This window comes from Canis lupus, chromosome 36 (genome assembly GCF_011100685.1).
Source record: "Canis lupus familiaris isolate Mischka breed German Shepherd chromosome 36, alternate assembly UU_Cfam_GSD_1.0, whole genome shotgun sequence".
NCBI lineage: Eukaryota > Metazoa > Chordata > Mammalia > Carnivora > Canidae > Canis > Canis lupus.
The window spans coordinates 18,733,381-18,756,077 of NC_049257.1; the positions used below are offsets into that span (position 1 = coordinate 18,733,381).

The following is a 22,697-nucleotide window of genomic DNA, read 5'->3' on the forward strand; positions in this document are numbered from 1 at the left end:
TCACCGTTGAAGACTTGTTTGGGTTCTTGAATCATGGATTCATTGAACTTGGAGGCTGCCTCTTTGGCTTTCACAACTTACGGGCGTCTCCACACATACAACTAGACATCCTTTTCATTGTGGTGTTTACTTTCTACCTTGTATTTCAAAAACAAAAGCAGAATTAGATGTGTAACATTTTTCTTATTAAAAAAATCATTCTCAGTGCCTTATACCCTTATCATTACAAGTAGGAAGGACAAATGAACCTCTTTAAAGCCATTACCATGTTATGATTCTACGGGAAAATTCCTCCCTTCGGGTTTTAAGTTTGCAAAATTGGAATGCTGGCCCCCGGGGTGCTGTCCAGCACCTTTCAGTGACCAAAGCTGAGAGCCAAACAGCAAATCAACATCTTTGATAACCACAGAGGAGTTTTTCTCACCAGGAGATGGGCAAGATTATTGGGGCTGTTGGTAAGGCTTGATAGTTTCTCAAGCTCAACAATGAAGGATTTTTAAACCAGAGATTTAAAAAAAATCCTCACAGCCACTTTGTTTTTAATGGCCACTTACAAAGTTCTTAAAAAGTGGATCACACTTTTGTGAAAGTCAAATGAAAAAAGTGTAAGAAATGACAGTGTGTTTCTTTAACTCACTTTTAATTATAGGATGCATTTTGACATTTCTCTTCATGAACACTGTACTGGTTCAGGAACCCTTTGAGGCAGTTAAGTATTGCATAGGTTTTGACATTATAAAAATTATAAAGTCTAAAAAGGCGGAAGATAGAAAATAATCAGTGCAACACTGATGAACTCAAGGTGTAAATTAGCAGTCTTTATCAACTTCAAATGCATATTTTTTTTAAATGAAGGAAAGGGATCTTTGAGGTGCACAGTTTAAGTTATTAAGTAAGGAATACTGTAGAAGGCACTCAAATTCTCCCACCAACTCTCTTAAAAATCTAAAGTAATCAAAGGGCTCCTTATGCCTTTAGTTTCTTCTAAATAAGAGGGCATTTGTGTGTGTGCATATACATGACAAAGACATATCTATCAGGCTACCTGGCGCGATAACTCCTTTCAAACTTACTTACAGAATTTATGAAATTATGACTGCCATCCCTTAAAATCATCCAAACTAACCAATATTCGGATTGTATTAAAATTGTATTAAATAACAGATGTTTTTTCAAATGTGGAACCTTAAAAACAGAAATACTAAGTCCGAAATGTTTTATTACATGTTTTTTGGAATTGCATGTTACTTGTAATTTGTACTAAGAAATTTTTTTTCTGCAGTTTTTCTGTACCGTATCCTTTGAAGCACAAGGGAAAATCTGCAGCTAAATTTAAATATGCCTTATACACCTATGCTCATGAAATAGATTTAATAGTTTATAATAGTCCGTTCATGACATTATATAAATGCATAACCTTTAGAAGTAAAATGTTTAATATTTAATAGTCTATGCTAGTAGCAGAAAAGCCATCAGTGGTAGGCAGGATAATGGGCCCTCTAAGAAGTACACGTTCTCATCCCTGGAACTGTAAATATGTTAGGTTACATGCAAAGGGGAATTAAGGTTGCAGACAGAATTAGGTTGCTAATCAGTTTCTTTTAAAATAGGGAGTTTCTGGGCAGCCTGGTGGCTCAGCGGTTTAGCACCGCCTTGGGCCCAGGGCCTGATCCTGGAGACTCAGGATCGAGACCCGTGTCAGGCAGGCTCTCTGCATGGAGCCTGCTTCTCCCTCTGCCTGTGTCTCTGCCTCTCTGTCTCTGTGTCTCTCATGAATAAATAAAATCTTTAAAAAAAAATAGGGAGTTTCTCCGGTGGAACCAATCTAATCAGAAAGGTCTTAAAAGTGCAAGAGGGATGCAGAATATCAAAGTGTCAGAATGATCAGATGTGAGGACTTAACTTTGCCCTTGTCAGTGCTGAAGATGGAAGAAGGGGCCAGGAGCCAAGGAGTGCAGCCGGGACTCCGGAAGCTGGAAATAAGCAAGCAAATGGATTTTCTCCGAGAGCCTCCAGAAGGAACCAATCTTGCTGAACCCTGATTTTAGCCCAGGGAGACCCATTTCGGACTTCTGATCTCCAGAAGTGTACAGTATATTGGTGGTGTTTGAAGTCTGAGGTAATTTGTTATGGTAGCACAGAAAACTAGGATGTATCCCTAGGTAAACACGAGAACAAAAACACCTGAAGGGAGCTTAAATGTTTTAAGGAAACACTGATCAAATCCACTGCTGAGGGGCGCCTGGGTGGCTCAGTTGGTTAAGCGTTTGCCTTCAGCTTGGGCTGTGATCTCAGGGTCCTGGGATGGAGCCCTGTGTCAGCTGCCTCCTCTTCAGGGAGCCTGCTTTTTCTTCTCCCTCTGTCTGCTGCTCCCCCTGCTTGTGCTCTCTCTCCAATAAATAAAACCTTAAAAATTCCACTACTGAATTCATACTGTAAGAATTTCAGCAATGATTATACTTTGCTTCAAGTAAATTCAAATCTTAAAAATACTAAGTTTGAACAGAAAAAAACAAAAATTAAATCAATTCAGTGTACTGTCATTCTTTTAATGATGTTTCAGAACAAAGAAAATGTTACAGAGTTATATGGGCTTTTTAATCTAGTATAGAGCACAAGAAACATTCATCAACAGAAGGTATTTTTACAGCCCCAAAAGAGGTTACTTAGAAATATTTGCAGAGTTCATTCTTACAGGACTCCTATGGTTTTTGTATTTGATATGACAGTTTTCAGGAATGGAAAATTAAAACAGAGCTTTTTTATTAGAAAGACAATAGTATATAATTTAGCCCTTGCCACAGGTATTCAGTGAGGGAGTGGAGATATTTTTATTCCCAGGTAATCGTCACATATAGTCTCTCTTTATTCTCTCTACTTCTGCTTCGTTCTCTTTGTGTCACTCTGGTATGCTTATCTCCTGGGTTCTCCCTGTGTGTTTTTCCTCCTCTATATGCATCTGTGCCATGGCTCCTGGTATCATTCTTTCCATTCCGCTTTTCACTGGGACTTCGCTGTGGCCGTTTTCTGCTTTCCCTTTGCTTGTAACTGCTGTGACTTCTGCTTCGGCTTCTCCTACCCCTCTCATCCCTGCTCTGGCTCCTGCTGCTCCTCTCATTTCTTTCAGATCCTCTCTTCTCTGGGCTCTGGTTATGGCTTCTGGACTTTCTGTCGGAATCAGAATGGCCCCATTTGCTATTCTCCCTAGCACTCTCTTGTTTTAAAAACCTAGGCTTTTCCTTGGCTTCATCCTTGTCATGATGACTGCTAGAAAATTCTTCATAAAGTTTTCTCTTCTTAGACTTGTCCTTCTCTTCAGAATCGTTGTTATTCCCTGAACACTTATTTTTCTTTCTTTTCTTCTTTTGTGTTTTCTTTTCTTTGTTGTCACTCTCACTACTGCTTTCTGAAGTCTCACTAGAAGAGGAGGAAGAAGAGGAGGAGGAGGAGGAGGAGGAGGAGGATGAGGAGGAGGGAGACCTATTTTTATGTTTTTTGTGTTTACTTCTGCTTTTCTGAAGCTTTTTCTTTTTCCTATCTTTTTTCTTTTTCTTTTTTTTCTTCTCAAGTCGGTCCAATTTCCTGTTATTGGGAAAATAGTAACACACTATGTAAAAATAGTCCTTGTGTGGACAAATACAAAATTTTATTTATTTTTATTTTTTAAAGATTTTATTTATTTATTCATAGAGAGAGAGAGAGAGAGAGAGAGAGGGGCAGGCAGAGACACAGGCAGAGGGAGAAGCAGGCTCCACGCAGGGAGCCTGACGTGGTACTCGATCCCAGGTCTCCAGAATCATACTCCGGGCTGCAGGCGGCGCTAAACCGCTGCGCCACCGGGGCTGCCCCAAATACAAAATTTTAAATAGACGATATATTTTCTTTGACACTATTGAAAGTGGTTTTCAAATATAAATGCATTCTTTATTAAATAACAATTTTCTTTCTTTAAATTATTCAAGTCACACACATAATTAAATGCATTAGGCCCAATTCTCTCACTATACTTCCTTCAATGGTAATGACTATTAAAGAAAATTCTTACTGAATCAGAATTTGAAATTATATAGCACTCTGAATGAACGGTCAGCCTGACCTCAAGGAGGCTTTATAACGTTAGTTACGTGGTAACGTAAACTCAAATATATAGCTATAATCAGATGAAAAATTAATTATATGTATGTACTATTTTAAAGTATGGAAATACTAACCAATATTACATTACCAAAACTTAAGGGTATATTCTCCAGAAATTCTAAAAAAGAATACACTTTACACTTTTTTGTTTCTTGGTTTTGTTATATAAAATAATCACATACTAGTTTTCAATAACGGTTTAGATTTAAAAATAATTAGGACAATTTTACTAAGTCAGTCTGAATTTCTGAAGAGTACTTCACATCTCAGAAGAGTAACTTGTTTATGTGTTTGAGTTAGTCTGAAATAAATGTTTTCACTGAGTTCTGTCCGGCCATTCTCAAAATTCACAGACTGGAAACATCATGAGCTCCCTCTATTGGACTCAGCAGACATTTCTTGGATTCTTTAATCCAGCGGTAGTCTGTTTAACAAGATTCATATTTACCTTAAATTTAAATATTTTTCAGCATTGCTCATAAAATCTTACAAAAAGAGTAATCCATGGCCCTATATTTTATGAGAACTGTGTGCAAAGATATATACAAATCTATTTTATGAAAAGTAAAACCTACAAATAAAGCTATTTCCAAACTAAATGTTCTAAAAAGTATAATGAATTTGTGTCATAATCTGAGTATATAATCTTACACTCCTTGAAAGAAAGACAAAATTGTATTTCTAAGCTGAAGAACAAATCAAAGATGTGTTGCGTGGCTTAAAGTAGCTTCATATGTTCTTAGGATCAGGGTTAAATAGGATTCTAAGATGAAATATAAGAGAAAATAGTTGAATTCATTTAATATACACTTTTTAATTACCTGAGAAGTTTCTGTTTTTGTTTGGTTGTTAGTGACTTTAAAAATTCGACTTCTGGATCTTCTTCACCTTCACTTGCGACATATTCCTGAGTCGACAAAATATCAATAAATTGTTAGATTCAAGACAGATTAGTTATCAGATGGGAAGGAAAACATTTACAAATAAGAAATTTTGTGTTAGGGACATACTATAGATGAGTATGACATCCTGGATTGGGAAGTGGGGTGGGGGGTAGACTAAAAAATGTTTTATAGTCTGCCTGCCAAAGAGGATTATAACACGCTAAGAGGTTGAGATAACTGCTTTGTTGGCATTAACAAACTTTCCCAGGAAGAGGAAGATAGAGAAACAGACAAAACCATTTATAGCATGGCTTCTGCTCTCCATCTCTTGCATTTGAATTTAAACACTTAAGTGTTTAAGATTTTATTTTTAACTTAATGAAATGTTAAAGCCAAGAAGACCATGAACTTTTTTTTTTTTTAATTTTTATTTATTTATGATAGTCACAGAGAGAGAGAGAGAGGCGCAGAGACACAGGCAGAGGGAGAAGCAGGCTCCATGCACCGGGAGCCCGACGTGGGATTCGATCCCGGGTCTCCAGGATCGCGCCCTGGGCCAAAGGCAGGCGCCAAACCGCTGCGCCACCCAGGGATCCCGACCATGAACTTTTATAAGAAGGTCAAACCATCCACAATTTTAGCCTTTATAAATTCAACAGTACATTATCCAATATATGATTATCAAACACATACCAATGTATCAAACAGTACAAATAAACGACTATATTGGTTATATGTACAGTCCCGAGCAGTGCCTGGAAAGTAATGTGCCTCTTTGCACAGTACCACAACTTTCTGCCAATGGGAGTCTGGATTTTCACGTTGGTTCTGTCTCTCAACAACCACATGCTCCACAAGGGCAATCATTTCACTTCTCTGGGCTCCAGTTTCCTCATTAAATAAAATAGTTTGCATTAGGATATCAACAATCCTTCAAATGCAATCATTTTTCTGGATCTATGTCCAGTTTGATAAATTAAGTAAATTTAAAATATTTTCAATAATTTTTAGGAGTTTGCTTCCATACACTTCTTCCCTTTCGTTCTATTTAATGTAAGTTAGCAGGAAGGAAAAAAACCAACCTTATCACCAGTTCAGTTAGCGATTTTATCCACACAAACCTAGAGGAGCAGTTTCATTTATTAAAATATAGGTTTAAAAACAATTTCTCATTTAGGTTAAAATAATAAAGAACCAAAATCAAAATACATTTTAGGCATTTTCTTTGCTCTATCTTGCTTTCCTATGGATATATGCATATTGGAAAACATTAAGTAGCAATTCACAAGCAATCACATATAGATTTATAGACATTTTCAGCTTACCGATAAAAAGATCATTACCTGTGATGGATCATTTGCGGTCAAGTTTCTCCCCAGTACATTTCGTTTCAGTGCAAACCCACTGTTTCTCATCTCCGCTATTAGCTCCGAGGGGTGCATCGATGGCCCTGTTCACAAAAATCGCAGTTTGAATGTATCATTTATATCTCTCTACCTTTTTTGGACTCCACAGTAGGAATGCAGTTGAAGCTTTGTTAAGTAAAATCACAGCTAAATCAACTCAATAATCTTCTGCTGAGCAAATAATCAGATATGATTTTCTAAAACAGCAGTCTGGAGATTCAGAATAGAAAATAATTGCATTTTTCTTTACGTGCTAGGGGATTCTCTTCTTATGAAACTTTGTCACATTGAAAAAGATACATTTAGCTGCTTGGCAGTTTTTAGGATAAAATCAAAGAAAAATAGTAAAAAACTGCGATTAAACTTTAATAGTTATTCTCATAGTAAGAATTCAAAAAACATACTTTTAAAGGTATATGAGCAATTTGTTATTGTAGTTTCCAATTCAAAATTCCTCACCCTTAGTTATCAAGTACCAATACTGAATACACTGCCATGTAGTTGCTAATTATCAAGAGAACACACACACAAACACGTATGTATGCAGGCATGTACACGCACACTATCCATCACTATTAAGCACTTTTGTTAATCTCTCATATATACAGAGTTTGAAATTTCTAGTTATTAATTTGGAGTTGATGATAATTTTAGGCTGGCTATAGGTGTGTGTGTGTGTGTATGTGTGTGTGTTATATTTTTCACAAGCTGCTGTTTCCACTTTTACAAAATCTCAAACTGAATAGCAAGCTTCTTTTGGGTCACATAGTATATACTAAAGATAAATAACATGGACTAAAGATAGATAACATTAAAAAAACAATTAAAAAAAAGTCTGTGCCCTTTGCTTAACATTATTATCTTTAACATATGGAAGCAGAGATCCTTTCCTCTTTCTTTCATATTATTTCAGTTTCGTTTTCCCTGCTGCAGGTAGCATATAAGGACATTTTATGAAGCTGTTTGAAGTTTCTGGCCTAAATTATCTATACTGTCTTAAATGAACTTCCCTGGGTAATCTATCCAGAATATAAGGAAGAATAAGAAAGTTCCTGCCAAGAAGGAATTCATAAGGGAGGATGGGGGATAAACTTTAGAAACAGATTCTCTAGTTTGTTGATTAAATACTTCATCTGTGTGTCTTTTCACTACTTTATTGATCTTTTACTAGTTATTTGCATGTTCACTTACATGTTACCATGGAAAACAAAAGACAAAATTCAAATCTCAAATGCTAGTAACATCTTTGTTTACAAAGTTTGGTCAGGGCAGCCCTGGTGGTGCGGCGGTCGCCTGCAGCCTGGGGTGTGATCCTGAAGACCCGGGATCAAGTCCCCCGTCAGGCTTCCTGTAGGGTGCCTGCTTCTCCCTCTGCCTGTGTCTCTGCCTCTCTCTGTGTGTCTCTATGAATAAATAAAATATTAAAAAATAATAATAAAAAAATAAAAAGTTTGGTCAGAAAAGTTCAGGTGTATGTTACTATCTTTTATTAGAATCTATGGGCTTTACTATTCTATTCATACCACCAAGAACAACTGAAAGTAGGAACATAATTTTATAAAGTAGAAAATGTGTTTTCGGGCAGCCCTGGTGGCGCAGCGGTTTAGCGCTGCCTGCAGCCCGGGGTGTGATCCTGGAGACCTGGGATTGAGTCCCATGTCGGGCTCCCTGCATGGAGCCTGCTTCTCCCTCTGCCTGTGACTCTGCCTCTCTCTCTCTATGAATAAATAAATAAAATCTTAAAAAAAAAAAAAAGAAAATGTGTTTCTGAAGCATCAAAACTACATTTCCTTGTTAACAACTTTTTTAGATGTCAAACGAATCCAGAAAACAAACCTGCTAAGACTTAGGATAAAAACTACTCCAGTAAAGGGCCAAAGAGCTTGGCCATTATGATGAGAGGCTACTAATTTCATCAAAAGATGGGTAATTTTAGGGGATCCCTGGGTGGCTCAGTGGTTTGGCGCCTGCCTTTGGCCCAGGGCGCGATCCTGGAGTCCCGGGATCAAGTCCCGTGTCGGGCTCCTGGCATGGAGCCTGCTTCTCCCTCTGCCTGTGTCTCTGCCTCTCTCTCTCTCTCTCTCTCTTTTTGTCTATCATAAATAAATACATAAATCTTAAAAAAATGGGTAATTTTAATAATTTTTTTAAAAAACATGCTTTTTACACTTTCATTACAGTAGTTAAAACTACTTCAAGAAAATGACCTCCCTTTAGCCAGTCTGACAGATTATATAGGTTATGAAACAAACATTATTCTTCCAGCATTTATATTGCTCCAAAACCTCAAGTGAACTCTGTGTAGTACATATGCTTGGCATATACTTCTACACTGTAAGACTAAATACTTAGGGAACTACCTGACAAATCATATTCAATAAACAGTAACAATTACTATTTTTACCAGTACCTATAAAACATTTAATTATTTTGACATATTCTTTAAAATTTAAAAAGTACTTTTAGAGTAGTATTTCTTAAAATTCAGTGTTTTTTTTTTTTTTTTAAAGATTTTATTTATTTATTCATGAGAGACAGAGAGAGAGCGAGGCAGAGACACAGGCAGAGGGAGGAGCAGGCTCCATGGAGGGAGCCCGACGCGAGATCCCGGGTCTCCAGGATCACGCCCTGAACCCAAGGTGGCGCTAAACCGCTGAGCCACCAGGGCTGCCCATAATTCAGTCTTATTCACATATTCTAATACTTAAACCTTCTTCTTCTATTTTTTTTTTTTTAAGATTTTATTTATTTGAGAGAGAGTGAGAGCCAGAGATCACAGAGGGAGAGAAGAGGGAGAAGCAGACTTGTTACTGAGCAGGGAGCCTGATGCTGGGCTTGATCCAAGAACCCCGAGATCATGACCTGAGCTGAAGGCAGACGCTTCACCAACTGAGCTACCCAGGCACCCCTACTTAAACCTTCTATCATCAAAAGTTCTGAGTTTAGAAGATGTGACAAGTCAGGTTTAATGAAGATATATTTAGCAAGATATCTTTATACTTTCCCGTTATTGTGACAGTGGCTATGAAGAGTTAAATTGACATAAATGACTCTAGTTCTGAGAACTCAAAATTTAGTTGATACAATAGATTATACAGATATGTTGGAAAAATAGATTTTAAAAATATATTCAAATGCAAAATGACTACTTTCATGTGTAGTGCCTTAATAATTTAAATGACAACTGGATTTGGGGTTCAGGAATGTTTGATTTGCTCTTAGATTTGCTATGGTTGAATAATTCTAGAGAATTCAGGAAAAGGGTTTTGCTTTAAAATGTAGATTTGTTAGGGCTCCTTTCTAGATCACTTTAGTCAGGTTGGGTTAATAAGCCTCCACAGCATGAAAACCAATGTTACAACTTAGAAACTGTTTTCAACTTTCACTAATTTTGCAAACTTTCTTTGCTGTGATATATGAAACCGTCAAAATACTGATTGTGATTAATGTATTCAGTTTATGTCCCAATTAGACCTAGACTATTTTCTACTAGGAAAATACCATGCAGTCAGTGTCTCTGGGGAAAAAAAAGGCGGCAAATTATGTTGTACAAAATCATGTAAAGGCCCTAGTCTATTCATTTAGAGCATTCATTTTTTATAGAACTAAGTAAAAATAATGGAAGGTAAAAAGTATTCCATAGTAAAACAGATATTTTTATCAGAGAATAACAGAGGAAGCCAAAAGTTCTGGCTTTGAGAAAGGCCGTATCACTGACTTCACAAAACTGGATAGCAGTCCCAAGTGACTCCCAAGGAGAAAGCTAAATGGTGAAGGAAAAGACACGTGTTTCACTGCTAGCACAGTCCATCTGCTCTTCCCAAGGACAGATGTATCATTCCTTTCAAATGAAGCATTCTACAATTTCATGGTATTAAGTGGGAGAAGGGAGGGCACTGAATAATAGTAGGTTAGGTAAGGCTGTATTACAAATGCCTTTTCCTCCTTCCCCTAAATATAACACATCAATTTAATTTATGGGATGTTACTGTTTGCTGAAAAATCTCTGCTATTCCTAAAGTGAACATAGTTTTGCTGCTATTAAAGTGTGATGGGGCGCCTGGGTGGCACAGTCGGTTGTGTCAGGTTGCTTTCCGCTCAGGTTGTGATCTCAGAGTTATGAGACTGAGTCCTGCATTGGGCTCAGGCTCAGCACGGAATCTGCTTGGAATTCCTTCCCCTTCTCCCTCTGCCTCTCCCACTGGTATGCTTTCTTTCTCTAAAATCAATAAAAAAAATCTTAAAAAAGAAAAAAAAAACTGGTAGGGGCACCTGGGTGGCTCAGCCAGAGTTAAGCCTCTGTTGTTGATTTTGGCTCAGATCACAGTGTCGTGAGATGGAGCCCCTCCCTCCCTCTCCCTCTCCCTCTGCGACTCCCTGTGCTTGTTTGCATTCTCCCTCTCTCTCAAATTAATAAAATCTTTTAAAAAATGATAATTTTTTCCTTCCCATTGATTTTAACTTTATACAGTGAAGAATTCCTAACCTAGAGAGAATAATGTAATGAACCCTATGTACTCCTTTCAAAGTTTCAACAATTATCGATATTTTGCCATTCTTATTACTTCTAACTTCCTTTACTTTTTGATAGAGTTACTGATAAGAGTATTTGATAGAGCTAAGTTTATTTGATAGAGATAAAATCTCAGATATCACTTTGGTAATTACTAATAAACAAGGAGGTGTTTTTTTTTTTAAAGATTTTATTTATTTGAGAGAGAGGACAAACATGGGGAGGGGCAGAGGGAGAGGAGAAGCAGACTCCTTGCTGAGCAGGGAGCCCAATGTGGGGCTTGATCCCATGACCTGAACTGGGCAGATGCTCAACTGACAGGGCCATCCAGGTCCCCCAAGGAGTATTTCTCCATATCTTGGCGTTTTTTTAAAAAAAATATTTATTTATTTATTTGTTTGTTTATTTATTTATTTCAGGGAAAGAGAAAGCACAAGCATGAGCAGGGGGAGGGGCAGAGGGAGAAGCAGGCTACCCTCTGAGCAGAGAGCCTGATGAAGACCTTGATCCTGGGACCTTGGGATCATGACATGAGCCGAAGGCATTTAACTGACTGAGCCACCCAGGTGCCCCACCAAAGAGTATTTCATTTTCTTTTTTTTCCAAGGAGTATATCTTAAAAACAAAACCCTAATACCTTTATTACAACTGTCCCTATTGGCATTTTAAAAATATCATCTGATATCCAGTCATCATTCAGGTTGTCTCACAAGTATCTTTTCACAGTTGGTTTGTCCAGATTAGGATCCAAGCAGGGTCCACACACTGCATCTAGTTCATGTATCTCTTAAATCCCCCTCTCACTTTTTAAATTGAGGTATAAGTGACACATACCTTAAGTCTGTTTTAATCTAAAAAAAATTCACCACCCTTACCCTCTACCTGCTTTCATTTGTTGAGAAAACTGGGTCACTTGTTCTGCAAATTTCCATATTCTGGATAGTGATGTCATTTAATGTGTTCTTCTAGTCACTATATTTTCTATAAGTCGGTAGTTAGATCTAGAGGTTTATTATTAAATTACCTTGGCACTGTATACCATATACTTTGGAGAATACATAGAAAATATTCTTTAATTTAGATTTAGAAAAACGACAGTTGAAACACATTTCTGGTTAATGAACTAGACTAAGGGAAAAAATGCTGAGACTTCAAACCAGTATGTTTTGGTGCTACCATGTAGTCATAGTGACAGTGGTAGAACCTTAAAAATATGTGTTTTTTTTTTTTAAGATTTTATTTATTTATTAATGAGAGACACAGAGAGAGGCAAAGGGAGAAGCAGGCTTCATGCAGGGAGCCCGATGTGGGACTCAATCCTGGGACTCTGGGATCACGCCCTGAGCCAAAGGCAGATGCTCAACTGCTGAGCCACCCAGGCATCCCCAAAATATGTGTTTTAAAATAACCCCCCTAACATTATCACAAATAAAATATGATCTGTATTTCTGTGAAAGTACAACCTTCTTTCTTTCCTAAAATTAAATTGACTATATCTAGTAAAAAAGCCACTCCTTGTTACTAAATGTAAAAAGGATACACAGAGACACTAGAGTACACAACTGAGAGGGAGATCTGTGTTTAGTGGGAACTATCAAGAATCTCATATATGACTCCTAATATTACCTAACCTTTTTGCTTTTAAGAAAGCTTATAGAAAGTTATCTTAAAAAAGACTGAAAAAGGGGGCACAGTGGGAACATGCAGCACAAGTCCCAGGGAAACAGTGAACAAAGCTATTAATAAAGTGTGTGGGTGATTTTTATTTATATAGATGAGAATGTTTTATGTATGATTTTCTAAAGGTTATGCAAGAACCAATTGTACTGAATTGCAATAAAACTGCTCCATACTGGGAATTTTCCTGACACACTGCCAGTTTAGCTTAGTGGAGGCTGGAAACAATAGGGTTTCTTATTGCCCTATCCCAAGTTCATACTGAAGACAGCTAATTTGATCTATATTAAAACATACAACGTAAAGGAAAAATTGAACATTTCATTTTAGTCTATGTCTCTGGAAAATACACAGAAACAAGGTAAGATAAAACTTCTCTTATTGTATGTCAGTAAAGAACAATATTTATTAAAAACAACCTTCCCTTTCAGAATAGTTAAAAATATATGACTTACATTTTATATCTTCAACTTAATTTACATGCAAATACTTTAGTGATGCTATATCCAGTGATAATAAAGTGAATTCACAGTCCATAGAGGACTAAGAAAAATCATTTGTGCTGTGATGAACATGAAGTGCTAGAAGTTAGCACCATGTTTTAATTAAGTTCTAAGAATATGAATGCTCCTGAGAGAGAATATGAGAGCTCTTGAAAATTATTCATTCACAAACCTCAAAAACATTATGCTGAATCAAAGCAGTCAGACACAGAAAATACATGCTGTATGATTCCATTTATATGAAGTTCATGAACAGGTAAAACTAACATATGAAATTAGATATAAGAACAGCAGTTGTGGGTGGAAGAGGCTGACTGGTAAGGGACAGAAGGGGATTGTCTAGGTTATGGCAATACTCTATGCTCTGAATCTTTGTCAGAGACATTGGTTACATGGGTACATAACATTAGTCAGACTTGAACTCTACACTTAAGAACCAGTGCATTTGGCTTAAAGTTACAAATGATATTTTAAACCAGTCAACAGTAATTACTCAATTATAGACTCTTAACTACATTTCTGTATTACATCTCTAACTATGGAGAGAGTCTGGCATAGGGAATTTCAACTTATTCATCCCTCCTATATAACATACAAAGTGATTTTAAAAATCATGTATTATTGAGAGATTATTATTATTAAATATTTATTTTTAAAGATTTTATTTATTTATTCATGAGGGTTACAGAGAGAGAGAGAGAGAGAGAGAGAGAGAGAGAGAAGTAGGCTTCCTACAAGGAGCCCGGTGCAGGACTTGCAGGACTTGATCCTAGACCCTGGGATCATGCCCTGAGCTGAAGGCAGATGCTCAACCGCTAAGCCACCCAGGAATCCAAGATTATTTTATTTCATTAGGCCTCTTAGAGAACAGAGAACTTAATTTTTGTCCTCAAGCTTATAAGCTTTTGGGGAACACTAGTTCATATCAAAGAACAGGAAAAATATAAATTATAAATCTGTGTTATAAGATATATTGAGAGATGATAAACAGTGATGCTTATAATAGTTAGCAAAACCTTTCCATTCAACCAGTAAACTATTATTTATTAAGCATGTACATTGTACAAGGCATTGGGATACAAAGATAAATAAGATACAGTCCCCAATTCAGAAAAACTTAGACTTTCCAGGAAAGAACAAGAAACTGAATTTGATTTTCAAACTGTCATACAATTTTGGAAAAGGCAAAAAGTATGGCATTCTAAGTGAGTGGAACATGATGAAGATTGTTAACTTCATTAAGTTTGATTTGCGTAGAATTAATATTTACTACGTGGACTACATTTCATTCGTTTTCCTTTTCCAGGTAATCACTAGCTAATTTCCTTTACTTGAAGCTGGCAGACCTTGAGTAGACAGAATGATGTTAATAGGAAGAATCATGTAAAAGAGAGTTACGACTGTGATCTGAAAATTGTAATACCCCTTGGAGATTATGGAAAGTGTAGCCCCCATTGCCCCACACATGACTTTAACACAGACCAGAGTCATTTACTGATAGAACAGGATCACAACAATTAATTTGTTAATGTCAATGGAATTTTTCTTTTTTTTTTTTAAATCTTTTTTTTTTTTTCATTTATTTATGATAGTCACACAGAGAGAGAGAGAGAGAGAGGCAGAGACATAGGCAGAGGGAGAAGCAGGCTCCATGCACCGGGAGCCTGACGTGGGATTCGATCCCGGGTCTCCAGGATCGCGCCCTGGGCCAAAGGCAGGCGCTAAACCGCTGCGCCGCCCAGGGATCCCCAATTTTTCTTTTTTTTTTTAAAAAGATTTTATTTATTTATTCATGAGAGACACAGACAAAGAGGCAGAGAGAGAGGCAGAGACACAGGCAGAGGGAGAAGCAGGCTCCATGCAAGGAGCCCGATGTGAGACTCGATCCCGGGACTCCAGGATCACACCCTGGGCCGAAGGGAGGTGCTCAACCACTGAGCCACCCAGGTGTCCCAGAAAAGAGCATTCATAGGCAAACGAATCTTTGCAATAAGTGTAAAATAATACATTCCTCAATTTAAACTATTTATTCATTTTCATATTGAATGAAACACACTAAAAACTATCGTGTAAACAAGACTGGATAGAGACATGTGAAACATTAAATACCCACCTAACATCATTTCAGCCATTTGTGGCTAAGTTCTCAGGCGTAGACATTGTAAAGAAAAAGAAATTTTGGGGAATGCAAGTTGGTGCAGCCCCTCTGGAAAATAGTATGGAGGTTCCTAAAAAAGTTCAAAATAGAGCTACCCTACGACTCAGCAACTGCACTACTGGGCATTTACCCTAAAGATACAAGCGTAATAATCTGAAGGGGCACCTGCACCCCAATGTTCATAGCAGCAATGTCCACAATAGCCAAACTATGGAAAGAGCCCAGATGTCCATCAACAGATGAATGGATAAAGAAGATGTGGTGTATGTATATGTGTGTGTATACACACACACACACACACACACACACACACCACGGACTACAACTCAGCCATCAAGAAAATGAAATCTTGCCATTTGCAACAACATGGATGGAACGAGAGGATATTATGCTAAGCAAAAGAAGTCAATCAGGGAAAGACAGTTATCATATGATCTCACTCATAAGTAGAATTTAAATGAGAAAATAAAATGAGACAAAATTAGAGAGGGAAGCAAACCATAAGAGACTTTTAATCATAGGAAACAAACTGAGGGTCACTGGAGGGGAGGGGATGGTGGGATAGGATAAGTGGGTGATGAACATTAAGGAGGGCACATAAAGTAATGAGCACTGGGTATTATATAAGACTGATAAATCACTGATCTCTACTTCTGAAACCAATAATACAATATATGTTAATTACCCATATGTAGGGTAATATGTACCCATTATAATGATAATACAGTCATATTTATTAATGTATAACTAATTCCACAATGAAATTTTTAAAAAGTTATAAAAATGGAATATAGAGTATGGCCCATTTATGTATTGTATATTGTCTCTTTCTATATGAATAAATTTCACTAGGGAACTATATATGTTAATAAACACATATACCATATATAGAGAGAATAGAACACAAAATCTTGAAAGGACATAGGCCAAAATGTTAAAAGTTGTATTTCCTGTGCATGTTGGCAGAAACACGGGTGATTTCTGTTTCTTTTATATATTATCTTGATATATGCATCATTAATAATGACAATGAATTGTCTGCAACATTTAAGATTTCAAAATGGTCTGAAGAACACTGCAACAGAAACTTGTAAAGCCATCCTCAGCTTAAGAAATAAAATGCTAACACACCAAAAAAAAAAATTTTTTTTGTATATATCAAAATTATCCAGTGACACCTTTTTGAATTTGAAATTTACTTTTATTAAAAATGTGTAATTTGCCATATTATATAAAGTCAGTTCCAAATATTTTAAAAATCGGGACACCTGGGTGGCTCAGTGGTTGAGCATCTGCCTTTGGCTCAAGGTGTGATCCTGGACTTCCGGGATCAAGTCCCACATCGGCCCCCTGCATGGAACCTGCTTCCCCCTCTGCCTATGTCTCTGCCTCTCTCTCTCTACGTGTCTCCCATGAATAAATAAAATCTTAAAAAGCCCAAATATTTAAAAAAAAATCATAGCTAAGTTAAAAAAAAAAAAGGCAAAGTACTTTACATATATAGCAATTTAAGCCTAAAAAACCAAAAGTCAAGTAATTAGTAGAATATGAAACTCATGTTAACAAATTTGGACTCAATGTTTATTCACTGTTATGTTACTTTAACAACTTTTAGATTTTGGTACAATATATAAAGAGCCTTAAAATCCTCTCATCTTTCCAACAACAAAGAGGTGAAAAAAACAAATCTTCTTAGAGGTATTCGAGAATTGAGGCCACAGGGTAAAAACACTGCCCCTAAAACAGGAGATAGGTGACACACAGAATCACAGTTTAATGGGACCAGGAACGACCAATAGAGTCAGCAACTACTAGGAATCCTTAAAAGGGAAACATTGGACTGAGCAAGGACTAGCTTGAGGACTAAAACCACTTCTAGAAGTTTTACTTCCAGGAGCCTCACCAGGTTCCCACTATGAATATCTCCTTGTACTTACCTTCCAACAGTAAGAAACAAAAGTAATCATTCTGAAATATTCCCAGGCATATGCTTCTTCCTCTGCCTGTGTCTCTGCCTCTCTCTCTCTCTGTGACTATCATTAAAAAATAAAAAAAAATAAAAAAAAAGACCTATTTTTTAAAAAGATTTTATTTATCCATTCATGAAAGACACACACACACACACACAGAGAGAGAGAGAAAGAGAGAGAAAGAGAGAGAGGCAGAGACACAGGCAGAGGGAGAAGCAGGCTCCGTGCAAGGAGCCCGACGTGGGACTTGATCTCGGGACTCCAGATCACGTCCCAGGCTGAAGGCAGACACTAAACTGCTAAGCCACCCAGGGATCCCCACTAAAGACCTATTTACCTCAGTTTCATCTACCTGATGATACATCATGTCTAGCTTTCAACAAAAAAAATTACAAGTATGCTAAAATACAAAGCAAACATCAGAATCAGACTTTTAGCTAAGATGTAAATTCTGGACTTACCAGATTGTGAATTTAAAGAAGACTAATATGCTAAAGGCTCTAATGGACAGAATGGGCAACATGTAAAAACAGATGGGTAGGGGCGCCTGGGTGGCTCAGATGGTTAATACCTGCCTTTGGCTCAGGTCATGATCTCAGGGTCCTGGGATCGAGCCCCTTATTGGACTCCCTGCTCAGTGGGGAGTCTGCTTCTCCCTCTCCTTCTGCCTCTCCCCCCTGCTCATGCTCTCTCTTATCTCAAATGAATAAATAAATTCTTAAAAAAAAGACAAACAAACCCAGATGAGTAATATAAGCAGAGATAGAAACACTAAGATAAACAATCTAAAGGAAATACTAGAAATAAAAGATTTTAATAGAAATAAAGAATGCCTCTGATCAGTAGACTGGACAAGGCTGAGGAAAGAATCAGTGAGCTTTAAGATATGTGAATAGAAACTTCTCAAACTGAAAGCAAAGGGGAAGAAAATGAAAAAAAGAAAACCAGAATATTCAAAAACTGTGGGACAATTATAAAAGGTACAACATATACACAACAGGAATACCAGAAGAGAGAAAAGAGAGAAATGAAGACATCTGAAATGGATAAGAGTTCCCAAGACTAATGACAGACAACAAACCACAGATTCAGGAGGCTCAGAGCTCACCAAGCATGATGAATACCAAAAAAATCTACACCTTGGTATAGCATACTCAAACTGCAGAATCAAAGACAAAGAGAAAATCTTAAAAGTTGCCACAGGGGGAAAAACCCTTACCTAGAAAGGAACAAAGATAAAAATGACATCATACTTCTCTTAAAAAACCATGCAAGCAATAGGAGAGAGAAATATTTAGTGTTGAAAGATAAACCTACCAACACTGAATTCTGTATCCAGTGCAACTGTCCTTCAAAAGTGAAGGAGAAATAAAGACTTTCTTAGACAAACAAAAATTGAGGAATTTGTCACCAATAGACCTGCCTTGCAAGAAAGATTAAAAGATGTTCTTCAGAGAGAAGGAAAATGACACAGATCAGAAATCTGGATCTACATAAAGAGCATTTGAAAAGGAATAAATGAAAAATATTCTTTCTTATTCTTAACTGACCTAACAGATAATATCTTTTTGAAAATGATAACAGCAACAATATATTGGACGATTATAGCCTATGAATAAATGTCTGACAGCAATGTTAAATGGGACAGAAAAAAGGAATTGTATTATATAAAGGAGTTGGTTTGCTCTGTTATAAAGTACTGGTATTACTTGTGAAGTGGTACACTGCTATTTTAAAGTCAAATTAGTTGTAAATGCATATTGCAAATTTTTAAAAAAGATTTTATTTATTTATTCATGAGAGACACACAATGAGAGAGAGGCAGAGACAGGCAGAGGGAGAAGCAGGCTCCGTGCATGGAGCCTGATGTGGGACTTGATCCCAGTGTCCCTGAGCAGATGCTCAACCACTGAGCCACCCAGGTGTCCTTATACTGCAAACTTTTTTTTTTTTTTAAAGATTTAACTTATTTATTCATGAGAGATACAGAGAGAGATGCAAAGACACAGGCAGAAGGACAAGCAGGTTCCATGCAGGGAGCCCGATGTGGGACTTGATCCCAGGACTCCGGGATCACGCCTTGAGCCAAAGGCAGTCGCTCAACTGCTGAGCCACCCAGGTGTCCCGATATTGCAAATCCTAAAGCAATCAATAAAACAAAACAAAACAAAGTAAAATTGATACACTGAGAAGAGAGAAAATGGAATAATCAGTTAAAACCAAAGAAAATAGCAAAAGAGCAGAACACAAAAAATAAAACAAAGAATGAGGGCAAGAAATAGAAAATGATTATAGATATAATAGATCTTAATTCAGTTGTGTGATTAATATGTTATTATATATATAAGACCTAATGTTCTCTATAACAAACCCACTTTTTTTTAATTTTTAAAAGTAATTTCTATGCCCAATGTGGGGCTTGAACTCACTGCCCCAAGATCAAGAGTAGAACGCCCTACCAACTGAACCAGTCAGGCATCCCAACAAACCTACTTTATTTATTTTTTAAAGATTTTATTTATTTATTCATGAGAGGCACAGAGAGAGAGAGAGAGAGGCAGAGACACAGGGAGAGGGAGAAGCAGGCTTCCTGCGGGGAGCCTGACGTGGGACTCAATCTCGGGTCTCCAGGATCACGCCCTGGGTTGAAGGCGGTGCTAAACCACTGGGCCATCAGGGCTGCCCACAAACCTACTTTAAATATAAAGACACAAATAGATTAAAGTAATGGAGAAAGATATACCATGTTAGCACTAATAAAATAAAGCTGTAGTATACATATTAATTTCAGACAAAGCAGATTTCAGACCAAGCAAATTTATCAAGCATAGAGACAATTACACAACGAAAAAAGGGGTTCATTCTCCGTAAGACATTACAATTTCTAATGTGTATGCATTTAACAATACAGCATCAAAATATAAGGAAAAACTGATAACGTTTTTAGAAATAGACAAATCTACTATTATAGTTGGAGATTTCAGTGCCACTCTTTCAGAAGTAGACAGATCCAGTGGGCAAAATAAATTAGGATATACTTGAACAGCACTATCCTTCAACTGTATCTAGTTGACATCTATAGACTATCTCATCATCAACAGCAGAATACACATTTTTCTCAAGCTCATATGGAACATTCACCAAGACAGACCAGGTTCTGGGCTATATAACACACCTTAACAAACATAAAAGAATAGAAATCATTCAAACAAAGCTCTCAGACCAAAATGTAATTAAACTAGAAATCAGTAACAGTCAGAAAATCCCAAAGTATTTTGGAGATTAAACACCATACTTCTAAATAACACATGAGTTAAAGAAGTCTCAAGAGAAAATTTAAAATAGTTTGAACTAAATGAAAAAGAACTTGGCTAGACTTTGTCCCCAGTTCCTCAGAGGGAGTCTTTAAATCCTCGAAAATTTTCTTTTTCTTTGAGAGAGAGAGAGAGAACGCGAGAGAGCGCGCACACACACATTTGAGGACAAATAGAGGGCATGGCAAAAAGGGAAGGAGATGAACAAGCAGACTCTATGCTGAGTGAAGAGCCTGATGCAGGGCTCAATCTCATGACCCTGAGATCATGACCTGAACTGAAATCAAGAGTCAGACGCCTAACTGACTGAGACACCCAGGGGCTCCAGGCTGCCTTTTGTCGATTGTTTCCTTTCACCGTGCAGTTTTTATCTTGACGAAGTCCCAATAGTTCATGTTTGGTTTTGTTTCTGTGCCTCTAATGTAAACTTACGGATTTTGGGAGATAATGATAGGTCAGTGTAGGCTGATCAATTATAATAGACGTGAAGTGCCTGGCTGGCTCAGTTGGTGGAGTGTGCCAATTCTTGATCTCAGGGTTGTAAGTTCAAGCCCCATATTGGGTATATAAAGATTACTTAAAAATAAAATATTAAAAAATTATAACAAATGTACCATTCTTATAGAGGATGGTGATAATAGGAGAGGCTATGCATTTGTGGGGGCAGGGTGCTATGGGAAATCTGTACCTCCCTCTCAATTTTTCTCTGAATCTAAAACTTCTATAAAAAATAAAGTCTATTAAAAGGACAAACAAAAAACAAAACAAAAAGATTAAGTAGGAGACACACAGATATATGTAACTATTAAATCTATTAAGAAAGCAAAAGACAAAAACAAAAATACTCCTTACTTTGAAAACTGTCACTGTGGATTAAAAAATGTTTAATTTCAGTATACACTAAAAACTTAAATGACAGATAGTAAGAGTCAATGATAAAATTAAGGGCCAAGAGTGTAGATAAAAGGAAGGTGGGCAGGCCATTTGATTGTACTGTAATATAAAAATATTTTATAAAAATTCAGTCACCACTGAGGCTTGCAAGTTTTATATATAATTCTGATGTATTTAGAGTGCACAGAAACTTACAAAGTTAAGATGATCTTATCCGTAGAAAAGATATTCTAAACAGCTTAGCCAAAAGAAGCATTTTGATTGCCTAATTTAACTTTGTAAAGGAGAAGTAAATCTTATAGCTGGTCTCTGTAAACCTCACAGCTGGAACATTCTAACAGCACCTTGCAGTTTCCAGTGATCAAAGTAAGTTACTTTATATACTAAACTAAGAATTTCATAATAGAAATAATGCAACACCAGGGGGTGCGGTTATCATGAAATAATTACACTCCTGGGAGATTACAGGCACAAGGCTGTACCCCAGGGGTGTGATTATCCCATGATAACCACATCCACTGAAATTGCATTATTGCAAAAATAAGCTCTATTCACTGGTGAGACATTATTCAATAGGTGATTTTTTAAAATGAAAAGATTTTTTAGCTTGAATCAGCAAGTGGATTAGGAAATTGGCCAGTTTATTTTTCATTGCATTCAAATTCAGAATACATCTTTATTATTTGCTTTTCTATTTGATACTGTAGAGTTTTTTATTTTGTTTTTGAGAAACCTTTAAGAGTTTCTATTACTGTTAGTTAAGTGGCACTGCTAAATTCAGGTCAAACTTCAAATGTTTTAACTGAGCAATAAAATTTTAAATAATTTACTTCTATGTACAAAATTTTTAATTTTTCTAATATTCACTTATAAAACTTATAAGTGTACAATCAATGTTAATATATTCATCTACTTCCTGCCAGACATTTTCCCACGAGTATCTGTCTATATATCTACCTAAAGATAGCAAGAGAAACAGGAATGGAATCCAGGTAGCTACTATGTTTTAGAACTTGCTTTTTTTATTTGACCAAATGTTAAGGACATCAATATCATTAATAAGTCTTTTTATCATATCAATTGTTCTTATACACAGCTGAAGCTGATGGTTCTCAACCTTCATAGTGCATTAGAATAGATTGTAACTTTCATCATCTTCATCATCTTCTGGGGTATCACAGATGGTGAAAGCTAGTGATCCATTTTTACCATAATTTTATCACAGAGTTCAGAGGTTTGAG

The 22,697-nt window shown here is 36.7% G+C and overlaps 1 protein-coding gene across 2 annotated transcripts in view; it reads right to left on the reverse strand.

Annotated features, from left to right (window-relative positions):
• Positions 1 to 2,524: 2,524 nt before the first annotated feature.
• CIR1 (corepressor interacting with RBPJ, CIR1) overlaps positions 2,525 to 22,697 on the reverse strand; it is a 38,968-nt gene continuing 18,795 nt past the window's right edge. The window contains exons 8-11 of one of the 2 annotated variants that reach the window (XM_038584883.1): positions 17,216 to 17,311; positions 6,365 to 6,471; positions 4,959 to 5,044; positions 2,525 to 3,582 (exon numbers count right to left, since the gene is read on the reverse strand). In XM_038584883.1, the coding sequence (XP_038440811.1) occupies positions 2,832 to 3,582; positions 4,959 to 5,044; positions 6,365 to 6,471; positions 17,216 to 17,311 (1,040 nt within the window). In that variant the 3' untranslated portion in view covers positions 2,525 to 2,831. The remainder of the gene's footprint in view (positions 3,583 to 4,958; positions 5,045 to 6,364; positions 6,472 to 17,215; positions 17,312 to 22,697) is intronic. The other variant, XM_038584884.1, reaches the window with a different exon arrangement.